Raw genomic sequence first — 14776 nt, forward strand, 5'->3', positions numbered from 1 at the left:
TTGTATAAAACATAACCACATCCAGTCTTGACAACTCAAAGGGCACGCAATCATTGATATAAACCGTATGCAGGTTATAGAATTCTGCTGTTGTGCTCTGAATGTTCGCCATCATTTTAGTTTGAAGAAAACTATAAAACGATATTTATTTATTTTAACAAGGTAAGGCCTCACTTAGCTATACAGACTTTTTATCAGAAGCGACCTGGCTATCACAAATGATCGCTCGACGAAGTTTCTTATCATGCGGAAATGTATAGCAGCCAAATACTCTAAACGCGTGTTTGTAAATGTGGAGGGTCAAACCGGAAGACCTGGAGAAAAATCCGCGCGACCACGGGGAGAGAGAGACACGCAAACTCCAAATATACAGCAGCAGGCGTTAGGGTTCGGATCGAACCCACGACCTCCTGTATACCAAACGAGGTAGTTAATATCTCACCACCGTAACGCCCCTTGTGTTATTACCGTCAACATCTGGGAACCCAGCGGCATTTGTTTAGTGCTCCGAACGCTGAGAAAGCCTGAAGTGATGATGCCTCTTCTCACCCTAATCAAAAGCTGCTGGAAAACACATGCTTATGGACTTGGGGAAGTAGATTATATATATTGTTTTACGTGGACAAACGTTCGTACTATTATGTGCAAATGTGTGGATCTAGTATGCAACGTATCATTGCCGTTTACTAACCGTGCAGAGCATGCGGTGCTTTGTACTTAAACGCGTGCGTGTAAGGTGAGCACGTGTATTCCATGCCGCAATTCCGTTGAAGCGAGCGAAACGCCTCGAGCAGTCAAAATGCGCTCGCGCACATCTCTCAGAGGCGTTTCCAGCTGCGTGCCCACGCGTTTGTTTCGGCGGCGATGTCCGACCTTTTGCTTCGCATGCTTAAGAAGCTACGGGCGCGAAACGTCGGATGCCGTGCCGAACAAAACCCGGTGGCGCACCTGCAAAACGCAACCCGGAGATCCTGTGCGGCACAATCGCGAAATCCCAGTGCGGTAGTATCACACCTATATTTAGAACGCATTTTTTCAGTGACAGTTCAGAATAACGCCCTAAATCAGACGGAGTGCTCGGGAAATGTGAGGGGGTGGGGGGGTCTAATCCACCGGGGGCATTTCGCGGTGCGTGCCATAACCCCCAGTCAAGAAACCCTTAGCGTTCACTGCTTTAGTAAGAAAATAAGCGGCACGTTTGCACTCGCTTCCACAGCACGAGCAAAGCGCCTTCCTTTGACTTGCATTGGCGAGGGAAACGGCCGCCGTTATTTAAAGGCAAATCCGTGAGAAGGGGGAAAAACGCCTCCACCTCGGCCACGGAGCGACGCGATCGGCCCGCACGTGTTGCAGGTGCCAGGTGGATTGACGCCTCGTGGGGCTCTTGAAGGATGGAAATGGCCCTGGGGTGGGGGTGGGGGGAGGGGGGGCTGAGACCTTCACGCAGCAGTGGATTGACTTTCGATGGTAGTGTCAGAAAAACACGTTTAACAAGAAGAACTAAAAGTGTAAATCCTAGCATGGCCATATAAGGCACTTTCCCCCTCTTAACGCAATTCTGGCAGCTTCCCGCGACGCACACGTTTTTTTGATTCTCGGTTGGCCTCCGACGACTTTCCTCTGTGCGCGGGCATTCGGCATCGACCGGGCGGCCCGCTTGGGCACGGCTTGCACAGCCTGGCAGGCGCAGAGCTGTCGCATCCCGAGTTCGGAATTCCACCCACCTGCGTCGTGTTATATCTACATACTGATAGGATATCGAGATAAATCAAGCGGTCTCGCATACGGAACAATCCTGGGCGCAGCTGCTTGCGAGCTTCGAATCGGACGTGGTTTTTGTCCCACGCACTCGAGTTCACGCGAAGCGGTGTGCCTGTTCTCCCACACATCACACATACCTATTCCACACGCGCCTGGATGCCTTCGTTTCCCCAGTGACCACGCAGCATCGGGGACTCATTTTGAGGTTTTAGTTAACCTATGGGGAGCCCAGATCAAGGCCCCAATGCCATTTGGCACTGCCACTCTTTGCCTCGTCCAGAAATCAACCCGGGTCACTGGAATAATAGTGCCGTGTGGAAACCACTACATCATTCGCCTGCGCGCACACACACACACGTATCACACGAAGCATGCACGCACACGCTGGTGTTGTACACCCAGGGCCACATACCAAGTGCGTACAAAAGTCTTTCGGTCGTTCCATTCTACATACAGTGCTAATACAAAAAAATCAACCATTAGATGTTGCCATAGACACCGCGATATACACAGATTGCACGCAGGCGCCCGTCTTTAGTTACACGCACTCACACTTTCACGGCTCGCAGCGGCGGTTAAGCGGCAATGCGGGACCCTTTTTTCAACAGCCCTGTGTAATATCAGGCATGGCCATAACATAATAAACCAACTCCAAATGTGCGTTTCAATTTTAAACACTGGCCCGCGGTTCCCCCATTGCGCTCCACTCCTCGAGTCTTCCCGGGTCTGGCTTCCCCTCGGCTGACCCTACCCCACCGGCTTCTCGGAGATAGAGAACCCCGTGGGGTGGAGGAGGGAGGAGGAAGCCGAGGGGGCGACACACGGGCCTTGCGGCTGCGTCAGATCGACCGTTGCTGTCAAGACTTGGGGGATAGGGAGTGCGCGGGGGAGGAGGGGGGGGGGGAGTGGGGGGTCAGGGGGGGGGTGCATGGAAGACCCCTAGGAGGTGAACTCGTTTGAGGGCTTTGCCCGCAGGGACCTCGAGGGTTGGCGCCGTAGGGAAGATGCTTGCTGCCCGCTGCGCTGGCGACTTAAATCGCCCCTGAGACAACTCTGCAGCGTGGCCCTGCTTAAACGATGGGAGGCATACGAAACCTCATTTTCAAATAAACTTTCATCGAATGTTCAACGCTTAAACAGTGTGATGCATGCATTATGCTCTAGCTCTCACCCCCTATGTATAACAGGAAAATATGCGACACCCAACGCTTAATTGTTCATGAGCAGGGGGTTTGTGCAATCAGCAGGTGAGGAGGCTAAAGCCAACTCAACACAGCAGGGGCTGCATTTTTTCAGTGAACCTTACCCGGTAAAATAAAAATGATTAAGTTTATAATTGAATGGTCCTCTCCCTGGTGCCACCCCCCCCCGACCCACCACGCATCCCGTCTCTCCAGTGCTGGAGGAGGCCTACGCGGAGGGCCCCATGCCAGGCGCGGTGGACCTGGAGGGCGCTGCGCGGGCCCTGATGCGCGCCCAGGACGTGTACGCGCTGGACACGCGGGCCCTCGCCGCCGGGCGCTTCCGCAGCCAGGCTGCGAGCCTGGCGCTCGGGGCCACGGTGGCCGCCAGACTCTCCGCCGACGACTGCTTTCACCTTGGCAAGGTGCGCCGCGAGAGGTCCGCGATGGATCACGGCGGCTGTTAGCCCGCCCGTTGAAGACCTATGGGCTGCCCCCTGAACATTAACAATAATTTGTCATTCATTCTGGTGCAGATTCATTCTTACACGTTGAAACGAATTTTTTTGTTTTTTACCAGGTCAGATCCACTTGAGCTGTGTAGCTCTTTTTCAGAAGCGACCTGGCCACAAATGAGAGCTCAACGAAGTGGCTTATCACGTGGAAATTTACAGCAGCCAAATACTGTCTAAACGCACGTTTTTAAATGTGGAGGGAAAAACCGGAGGACCCGGAGAAAAATCCACGCGACCGCGGGGAGAACATGCACACTCCACATATACAGTCAGGATCATGATCGAACTCACGACCTCCTGTATGCCAGGCGAGGCAGTTAACATCTCGTCACTGCTTTAATAATATGTTCGGATGCAAGGTCAAGTGATTTCCTTTCTCAAATGAGCATTGCAGCAGTGATATTCGCCCGTTTGCAGACCCTGACCCAGTGGTCAAAATTCCACATTCCTATGGCTGGGGAGAGCCTATCCCACAAAAAAACACTATTCTATGGGTCTTTCGGTAAAGCCACGTAGATATAAAAATAATAAAAATATCACGACGTTTCGATCGCAACACAAGCAGTCGTCTTCAGGTGATGACGATTGCCGAAACGTCGTCATAATTTTATTATTTTTCTATCTACGTGGCTTTACCGAAAGACCCAAAGAATATGAAAACCTGCAGTCACGAAAGCTTTAAGTCAAGATTTAACCACCGTTGACTTATCCACAAAGTGGGTATGTACTTATTTTATTGACCCCGGGGGGATGATGTGTCTGAGTCGACCCTCAACCAGGATTTGAACTCTCAACCTTTCGATTGCGAGCCGCTTGCTCAACCGCTGAGCCATTTGGCCCGCGTCACCCCAGCGTGGAAAAACTCACCTGCTCCTCTATCAGAGTGGAGTGAGAAGCCACTGATTTACACATTTATCTGCACAATCCACTGCTGGACGAGTGGCCACTGCTGTATGTATAAGAATTTGATAAATATCACTCGAGTGGGGCTCTCTGGAGCTCCCTCTAGTGGAGGCCTTTCCGCCAGCAGTGCCGTGAGCACGCAATTGCACGACCGCACCTTTAGCTCCACCTTTTATTGCTTTGCATCGCCATTGTGACCCAGGTCTCCCTTTTACTAGAGACTCTTATTCTCATTGTAGCTCTTGGATGCTTTTGAATAATGAACATCTATCTGTCTTTTCACCATTGGAACCTCATTTGCCAGTAAAAAATTATGATAATTGATTTTTTACCCTTCTATCTGGCAACAAAACTGACACATTTTTTTACAAGGAGTCATGTTTGCATAGACCACAATACCTGCAGCCATAATGCAAACAAAAAACAACTCTGATAATATATGCACTGTCCTTGAAGTTGACGTCATCTGGTCCAACCCATGTGAAACTAGGCTCTAAGGAAAGCTGTCTCGGGTGTGGACCAATCAACTTCAAGGACAGTGCATATATTATCAGAGTTATGTTTTTTGTTTGCATTATGGCTGCAGGTATTGTGGTCTATGCAAACATGACTCCTCGTAAAAAAGGTGTTAGTTTTGTTGCCAGATAGAACGGTAAAAAAACAATTATCATCTATCTGTCTTACATGCAACATCGGTTGAAGCGATTCACTTACAGCGATTGTTGAGCCGGTGTTGCCACTCGCCCGCCCGTCTGCCCACGCTCCTTCCCAGGTGGCGTACGAGGAGGGCGACTGGTACCACTCGCTGCCCTGGCTAGAGCTGTCGGCGCTGGGTTTCAGGGCGCGACGCGGCTCGCCCCGGCGCCTGGAGGACCACGCCAGCATGGTGGACGCGCTGGACCACCTGGCGTTCACGCACTTCAAGGCACGCACTTACCCCCCCCCCCCAGCGCCCCCACCCCCCCCGCCCACCACCTCCCGCCCACTACCTCCCCCAACACCCTCCGCCACTCATTTATAAAAAAAAAAATTTACAATTTTTTTTTACCATATCAATCCCATGGCTCTTTGCCTTGCCCGTTGAAAACCTATTGGCTGCCTTGAACATTAGCGTAATTCATCATTCATTATGATTCTAACAATTTTTACAAATTTCGATTTAAAGCTTTCGTGACTGCAGGGATTCATCTTCTTGGTTCTTTTGGTAAAGTCACGTAGAAGGGAAGTAATAAAATAAAAAAAATAAAACATAATAAAAGGTTATTTTATTATTTTATTATTTTATTATGTTTTATTTTTATTATTTTATTACTTCCCTTCTACGTGACTTTACCGAAAGAACCAAGAAGATGAATTTTTACAAATTTTATTTTATCAGGTAAGGGGCCCACTGAGCTAGAAGTGACCTGGCCACAAATGACAGCTCCACAAAGTGGCTCATCACGTGGAAATTTAAAGCAGCCAAATACTCTAAACGCATGATTCTAAATGTGGAGGGAGAAACCGGAGGAACTGCAGAGAAAAATTTATGCGACCACGGGGAGAGAGACATACAAACTCCAGATATAGAGCACCAGGGTCAGGATGGAACTGACGACCTCCTGCATACCTGTGGTGAACATGCAAACGAAAACATGCTCTGGTAATGTATGCATTGTCTTTATGGCCGAGTGTTAGAACGCCAAAGGGCGAACGGCACAAAGACAATGCAGTATCAGGGCATTTATAGCTCGGAGTGAGCACCTACAATATAGTGAAAATTTAATTTATTATTTTATCTTTAGACGTGACTTAACCGAAAGAACCAAATAATAATTCCTGCAGTCACGAAAGTTCTAAAATTAAGATTGAACTATGATAATTGGTTCTTTACCCTTCTATCTGGCAACAAAACTGACACCTTTTGTTGCCAGATAGAAGGGTAAAGAACCAATTATCATATTTTTACTGGCAAATGAGGTTCCCATAGTGAAGATTGAACCACTTCTACGGGGAAGTTTTAAGCGTATCTTTTTTCTCTCTCTCTCTCTGGCGACTTGTTTTCTCTGCCTGTGTCCTCTTTAGAATGTTCACACTCAAATTCTAACTTAGCAATCTTTGAAATACGTAATCAACCAGGCTATGCGTTAATTGTGTGTTGACCGACCCTCTGTGTTGTATTACATTACATTTCGATATTTTGCTAGGTTATTTAATTTTAGTGTGTCTTTCTCCTGATTTTCAGGCTTGCTTGCCGTGTAATCGTTCTTGCAGCACCAATTGATATGCTAATTTTTTCTCTAACCCCCCTCCCTCTCTCTGCCTCCGCCCCCCCCTCTGTCTATTTAAGGCCACCCCACAGAGACGATCACCCCTCTCTGTTACCTGTGTTGCTCTCGCTATGTATCTTGGTAATATCTGTCTGCTAATATGTCTGTCTATAGTTTTCTGGTTATATTTTATGTCGCTATTTCATTATACCTTATGATGATTGCTTGTGTTGCAATCGAAACGTCGTATTCTATTATTTAATTTAATTTATTATTTTATCTTTAGACGTGACTTAACCGAAAGAACCAAATAATTATTCCTGCAGTCACGAAAGTTCTAAAATTAAGATAGTGAAACCTATTATATTATATTTTGATACTGGAAAGAAAGTGCCATGTTGACAGTTTCCTGTTTTCAAAGTGGAGGACTGTTCTATGAAATTATGCAGGCGCCTAACATTGTGACAAAGAGCTTCATCGCTCATCGGATTCGTCCAGTACAAATATTCGGATTCTGGATTTGAAGTTTTCGTGACTGCAAGGATTCATACTCTTTGTTTTTTTCCGGTAAAGTCACGTAGGTAATTTTTTCAATAAATAAAATAAAATAGAATGCTAACGACTAAAATAAAATTAAATCACGACGTTTCGGGCGCAACACAAGCGTCCTTCTTCAGGTGGGGACAACGAAGCGTAAGCACAACAGCTTAAGTGTTGTTTTCATTCTATTTTATGTTATTTATTGAAAATTTTACCTACGTGACTTTACCGAAAAAAAAGTGCTGCGGGATGAAAGCGTGTATTAAATTTGTTTTACCATGAGCGAGCAAAATGCAGCCATACTGAGGTGTTGAAGGACAATTTCCGTACTCCCTGGTTGACCCTAAATGATACGGGTAATATTAAAATGAACACGAGTTTGTGCCTGTGCATTTTACTTAATTCAAGCTCAATTCAAACTCCAATTCCAGTTGGGATTCGCTGTAAACTTTATTTCGCTAACACGGTGATATATATTTTTATGCAGATTGGAAATATCCAGAAAGCCATGAACCTTTCAGCAGAGCTGCTTTCATATGGTAAGCAACTTAGATTCATTTGTACTTAAGTTAACGTTTATTCCATGAATGTATTCCACAAACAAGTATTAAACTAAAATATTACTAAACGAATTAACACAAGATAATGAATTTTCAAATCGAGAAAGTGTCCTGTTCGTAGCCAGCGATTCTTAGCACACCCCCTGCTCTGCTCCTTCATCCTGACCGACGTCAGGGTTTGTGGATCCGTAGTGGATGGGAACTGGGAGCCATGATGTAGGTTATCGTATATGGTGGGGGGAGGGGGTTTGACCATACTTCACCATGCCGGTCAGCGTGGGTTGACGATGGGAGCACATTTTGCCTCGCTTCTCGCCGAGTACCTGACTGGTTTGGGTGCCCCTATCCAGTGATGTTAACTACCTCGCCTGGTATACAGGATGGTCGTGGGTTCGATCCTGACCCTGACGCCTGCTGTATATTTAGAGTTTGCGTGTTCTCCCCGTGGTCACGTGGATTTTTCTCCGGGTCCTCCGGTATTTCCCTTCGCATTTAGAAACACGCGTTTAGAGTATTTGGCTGCTAGAAATGTCCACATGATAAGCCACTTCATTGAGCTGTCATTTATTGGCCAGGTCGCTTCTGAAATAAACTCCGTAAAAAAAAGTTTTTAAAAAACAACGGTTTTATTAACAACTTCGTTTAACTCGCGGTCGAGCAGTAAGTCAATGGCGCCTGAGACACGCGGCGCCTGCTTTTTGCGCGAAACGATTCCACAGTTTAAGGACCACGGCGTTTTTGACCTACACAAATATATATAAATAATACGGTGTCCATACAAAATGTAAATTGCTTAAAAGTAGCGAATCAATTGTTTAATTGATACAGGCATGCAATGTCACCGGATCTGAGTACGTGTGCAAAATGTGGAATTGATTGGACAACGGGAAGTGGACGAAATTTTGATTACAAGATTTGACCCGGACAAACAGAGGAATCAAGTTCAGTAAAATCTATGAAAAAAAACGCTTAAAAAAAGAGTCATTTTGCTCAGTGGGTGCCTTACCTGCTAAATAAAAAACTTGTTTATTTTTTGTGTTCGCTCACCCACAGAGCCGGCACACCAGAGGGTTCTGAAGAACTTGCAGAAGTACGTGAAGATGCTGGGCAGTGCGGGCGAGCAGGAGGTCGCCCCCTCGCCGGTCGGCCGTCCGCGCAGCACTCACCCTCGCACGCGGGATGCCTACGAGTACCTGTGCCGCACGCACGGCAACCAGGTGACAGAGACACACGTGCAGCCAACCTTCGCTCACGCGGGAGGTCGCCCGCTCGCCTCGACTGCCGCCCACACTCTGGAACTCTCTTCCCATAGCCGTCTGCGCTGTAGACCTCCCTGGGCCCTCGTCAAGTCTAGGCCGAAGGCCTTCCTTCCCATGATTTGCTGTCTCCCTTGCCCTATGGATAAACTCTCTCCATAAAATCAATATGCCCCCACCCCACTGGTTTCTATAGATTGTCTTGAGATGCGGTCACATTTAGGTGCTACAGAAATCCGTGTTGTATTTCTCCGTGTGGATTGTCGAGGCAAGTGCTGGGAGTGAGCACTTATGAAGGCCACCACCACCACGACCACCAGCACTCGGCCCCATTTTTTTTTGTTCTCCCCAGTGCTGGCTAGTGTTGGCACCAGGTGCCGATGCAAGGCTGAGTCGACTTGAAGAACTCGTTCAGATTTCACTCGGGCCGCCTGACGTTGGCAGCCGTGGCGTGGAAATCACAACAATGACGTTAGCCGTGGCAGGGCGTGAAATCCACGTGGCCGGCATTGCGGCACAGTGTCGCTAACCGCCGCGCCACTGCGCCCCCTCAATCACACGAGCACACACTCGCACACGGAGGACCCCCTAATTTAGTCTCACAGAGCGTAGGGTCAAGTGGTGTTGAGGAGCACCGATTAAAGCTGGCATATGGCACACAAGTGTGTGGTATAACCAGGACTGCGTCTGGCTGTCTTAACCCCCCCCCCCTCCCCATTGCTTTTCAAATGTCACACTAGGAATTGAGTGAAGAATGGTTTTACCTGGGGGAGGTCCAGGACAGACACTCACACGTCCGTTCACACACACGAGGCAACGACCCCCCCCCCCTGTATGGCCGTACAGCTGCTGGGGCAAGTGCCGTTAACGAGCACCTATTGAAGCTGGAACTGTGCAGGAGGAGGTTATACTCTTAGGTTTTTTCGGTAAAGTCACGTAGGTAAAAAATAAAAATTAATAAAAGTAATAATATAAATAAAATAATAAATCACGACGTTTCGGAGGCAACACAAGTCTCCGTCATCAGGTGGGACCGTCACAGCTAGATTTACTGTATCAAGTGATTATTTTATTTCTATTATTACTTTTATTAATTTTAATTTTATTTTTTACCTACGTGACTTTACCGAAAAAAACCTAAGAGTATGAAAGCTTCTAGAATCAGGAGGAGGTTGTATGGAGAGCAGCACGCTCGTATGCCTCTGTCTGCCACTTGCTCACGCTCATGTTTACACAAAGAACTGGCTATTTGTCGTGCAGTAAACTAACCACTACACCGCCAGTCCCCCTCACACAACAAAGACACAGACACTCTGTGCAGCCATAACAGACTGTTGGGGCAAGTGCTGTTTGGGAAAACCTATGAAGGCCGGCACGGCACACAAAGGGGTGGGTGACGAACACCACGCTAGGCCACCTTTGACCCCCGAGTGGTGATATTTACACATCGCGCTAGGTGCTCGTTTGAGGCTGAGTCGACCTAGGGGAGGCCCAGGACGGGTTCATATACTCGTCACTGGTGTTGGCCATGAGCAGGAATCGAACCCGGGCCACCGGGTTCGTAGCCCAGCGAGCTAACCGCTACACCGCACACAACATACACGCCACCAAAACACAATGGCAAGGGTTCCTTCGTTAGTCTTTTTGTTGTTGTCATATAACACCGCCAGCGGCGTACAATAGGCGCTCGCAAACCGTGCGTTTCTTTTTCCCTCCGCACGCAGCGCTACGCGTACCGCGACCCGCGGCTCGGCTGCTCCTACGAGGACAACGGGAGCCCCCTGCTGCGCCTGCAGCCGGTGAAGCAGGAGCTGCTGAGCCTGCGGCCCCGCGTCCTCCTGTTCCACGACTTCGTGCACGACCACGAGACGGAGCGCATCAAGCAGCTCGCCGCTCCCATGGTGAGCCGCGTCCACCCCACGATGCCCGGGGGTTGGGGGGGCGGGGCGGGTGGCGACAGAGCGGTCGGGGTTCTGCGAGTGCCTCGAGTGTTCCCCGCGTGAAAGTCTGATTAGATGTTTTTATTTTACGGTTTAATCCATCAGCCAATTGGGCCTAAGTGTAATCACGCAGATTACATGGTCACGCCCGTCTTGTGCACGGAGACAGACGTCTGCCCCTTTTTGCTTTAAACTTAAAGTAAACACACACACACGCGCGCGCACTTGAGTTGGCAGTGCAGTAAAGTCCACTGTTCTCACCATGTGTTTTGGGATAGTGCAGTGCGTAGGTTCGCGCAGGATGCCTTGCCAAGCAACACGTGCGCGCAACCCCATAACGCGCCGCAGAGCTAAACACGGCACAGCAACGAAAGCCAACGCAGTAGTCAAAGCCATTGTTTTACTGTACTTCTATGCTTCCATGGCTATGTCCCCGCCTTAATCTAAGTTGTCTTGTGGTTGTTGTTGTTGTTTGACTTGCATCTCACTGGGATTTTTGCACACAGCGTTGGTGTACGGTGTTTTTTCTGCAATATTTTGTTGTCTTTTCTTGGATTTTCTGTTTGCACTTAGTCACATATTCACTTTAAGATGTTTTTTGTTCATATTTTATTTTTTTGTTTGTTACGGTTGCACCCGATTCAAGAGCCGAATGGCTCACAGGGCTATACCTAATAAATGAACTTGAATCAGCAATAGCAAAGTATGGTCAAATATCTCCCATGACCAGCGCAGGCATAGGAAGTGGCCCTTATCCAGCGGTGGATTGAAAACAGGGCCTCTCAATTATTATTATTGTAGTAATAATAATATCTTCTGGCAACTTGCTATGTGCTCACGTCTACATAAGTTTGCCACTCCAGGCTTTTTCAGCTGCCAAATGTTTTTAAAGACAGGAACAGCGAAGAACACGCAGGCCCAAATTTCGATTTAAAGCTTTCGTGACTGCAGGGATTCATCTTCTTGGTTCTTTCGGTAAAGTCACGTAGAAGCGAAATAATAAAATAATAAAATAAACATAATAAAATAATTCTCACGACGTTTCGGCCACAACGCAAGCAGCCATCCTGCTTGCGTTGTGGCCGAAACGTCGTGAGAATTATTTTATTAGCAGCCATCCTGCTAGCGTTGTGGCCGAAACGTCGTGAGAATTATTTTATTATGTTTATTTTATTATTTTATTATTTCCCTTCTACGTGACTTTACCGAAAGAACCAAGAAGATGAACACGCAGGCCCCTTGAGAATGATGGCGATTACGATAAAACTGAGCATTGATATGATTGTTTGTCTCTGGGCTGTGAAATATGGCACCCGATAGCTGTAGCCACGAAGCTTTAGTATCTCGGTGGGCTCTTCATTTGTTTGCATCATAAACTTTGCCTATTGGGAGGATGCGCTCCAGTTGGAAACGCGGATTATTAACGCCGGATTTTATTGCACCGAGAAGCACGGCAATTCGATTTTAAATGTTTTCACCCGAATTACCAACGCTGACTGAGCAATAAAAGAAATGCTAATGTGGAAAAACAGATGCCCAAAGCCAGAGCTGGGACTAACAAAGATGAGCTTTGTTGTCTCTCGTTACTTACAGTTTACGATTTAGAAAATATAATTTCCCATCCCGTCGGGGTGTGTTTGCAAGTGTGGGTGGGTGAGTGGAGAAGTGTCGAGGATTCGACAGTTGGGATGCGTGATAAACAGGGCGTTGTAATTATCCGTGTGTTGTTGGGCATGATGTCCCACGTTTTTCTCCACGTGCTTGAAGAATGTCACAGCACTTGGAGCAAAACGTCGGACTTGGCACCAAACACCGCGCGGTAAAACCCGGAAATGCATCGGGGAGTTGTGCGGCACAACCGTGAAAACTTACGCAGTCAAATTTCAAAATTCTAGATTTGAAGCTTTCGTGACTGCAAGGATTCATATTCTTGGGTTTTTTCGGTAAAGTCACGTAGGTAAAAAGTTAAAACTAAAATTAATAAAAGTAAAATAAAAATCACGACGTTTCGGAGGCAGCACAAGCTCCCGTCTTCAGGTGGAACCGTCACAAGTAATGATACAGCTATCGTGCTGTGACGGTTCCACCTGAAGACGGAAGCTTGTGTTGACTCCGAAACGTCGTGATTTTTATTTTACTTTCATTAATTTGAGTTTTAATTTTTTACCTACGTGACTTGACCGAAAAAACCCAAGAATATACATTTCAAAATATCTCCACTCCAGGTGTGGCCAAATAAGTGTAACTTAAGACGGATTGGCCACGTCTCTAATTGACCACAAATTGAAAAAGCAAGCCTTCTCTCTCCAATTACCCCCCACTGCCTCCACCTGCTTGACACATGGGGCTCACAAACCCCATTAGCAGATAATTCCACTGCAAACCACCGCAGCCATCCCCCACCCATCCCTCCTCGCACCGGACACCAGAAATGCCACTGCCGACACCACATCCGCCCCCTAATTGCTTCATTGTTTCTCCATTTCCTCCTGGAGCGTTTTGAGGTTTGAGTGCAATTACGGAGGCATGGGAACGGCGTGTAACCCAGCGACTTGATGGAACATTTTAAGAGGTGCCGGTAGCCCGTGACGATGCAGGCTTAACGACGTGTTCCCCTAATTAACCTTGTGCAGTTGCAGAGGTCAGTCGTCGCATCCAGCGGACAGCAGACGACAGTGTCGTACAGAATCAGCAAGAGGTAAGGACGTACGAGCAGTGCATTGTGACGAAGATCGGTGCGGCCCCGCTTTGGAAGCCGGAGGTGTCCTCCGAGCGAATGGTTCTGGCCGATTGCTGGTTACGTTTTGGAAAGCATCCTTGAAGTTCACCCTCCACTTCATCGCGGATGTGTATGCACGTATGGGTGTTGAACTTCTTTCGCACCGTACGTAGGCAACCGCGCTAATCGGAGATGCGGGGGAAGGACAACAAACTAAACACAACAAGCGGTTCTAAAGAACGTGCCTAGCTCCGGTGGCTTTATAATATTCGAAGGAAGGAACACTCCAGACGGCCGCAGAAGCGCATCTGAAAGCGGGCGATGCAGTGACTGTCTTTGTTTGATGGATAATGGAGTTCTGCTGCCATATAATTCTGTTAATTCTACACAACTACTGGCTACTGACTCAAGTTTTTGAGCTGCCTGTTTGCGCACTACTCTGCAATTAAAGGTCATCGTAACAGTCAGCATCTTTGTCACCTTGTTAAAGTGGACTCATAAATATTATGAATATTGTGCCAGTCTCTTAGCCGTATCTAAACATGTTAGGGGTGTCCTGATACCCGCGGAACCCACAGCAGTGTGAGTTAGGGAAAATAATGTGGTTTTTATTTTAGGTTCCCATGAAAACTAATTTGAAGAAGTTTGCTTTATTCGTGAGCAGCTGAGTTTGTAAACAAGTGTGATAATAAGTTTGTTTCCAAAGTAACTTTTAAATGAATAAAATCAACACGCCAAGAAAACATTGGACCAAACGTCTTCTTTGCATGCCAGATGGGAAAAAAACATGGCTTCATGAAATTGATTATCAGTCTCAGCTGTGCTGTGAGATGTTTTTTAAAATCTAAAATAGAAATTCACCACGGTATCATTCTTACGAGAAAACTTCATATAAACAATCGTGCATCGTCATCACCAGCAAAACAAAAACAACAAAACCCATGAAATCTGTTTTATCTGCAAAGAAAATCTAACCACATTGAAAGTTAAATGAATGAAACGGCTATGGCCAGCAAAGCAAGTTGGTTTGGCAGTTTTGGTAGAAACGTTTCCCCTGTCCTTGAACATTGCGATGCTCCCTCAAGTCAGCCGCAGATTTCCGCGGTCAACGTGCTCAGCCACTCGGCCATTTTGCCTCGAGTTCAGAGGTCA

At 47.3% G+C, this 14776-nt stretch overlaps 1 protein-coding gene across 1 annotated transcript in view; it reads left to right on the top strand.

Moving 5' to 3' along the window:
• The window catches only part of P4HA3 (prolyl 4-hydroxylase subunit alpha 3), a 29319-nt gene that overhangs the window by 5703 nt on the left and 8840 nt on the right, over nt 1–14776 (top strand). Inside the window, exons 3-8 of the mRNA XM_078601005.1 lie at nt 3159–3367; nt 5133–5285; nt 7637–7688; nt 8763–8926; nt 10690–10866; nt 13539–13603. Coding sequence (XP_078457131.1) covers nt 3159–3367; nt 5133–5285; nt 7637–7688; nt 8763–8926; nt 10690–10866; nt 13539–13603 — 820 coding nt within the window. The remainder of the gene's footprint in view (nt 1–3158; nt 3368–5132; nt 5286–7636; nt 7689–8762; nt 8927–10689; nt 10867–13538; nt 13604–14776) is intronic.

The sequence above is a fragment of the Lampetra planeri genome, chromosome 15 (genome assembly GCF_965212315.1).
Source record: "Lampetra planeri chromosome 15, kcLamPlan1.2.h2, whole genome shotgun sequence".
Taxonomy (NCBI): domain Eukaryota; kingdom Metazoa; phylum Chordata; class Hyperoartia; order Petromyzontiformes; family Petromyzontidae; genus Lampetra; species Lampetra planeri.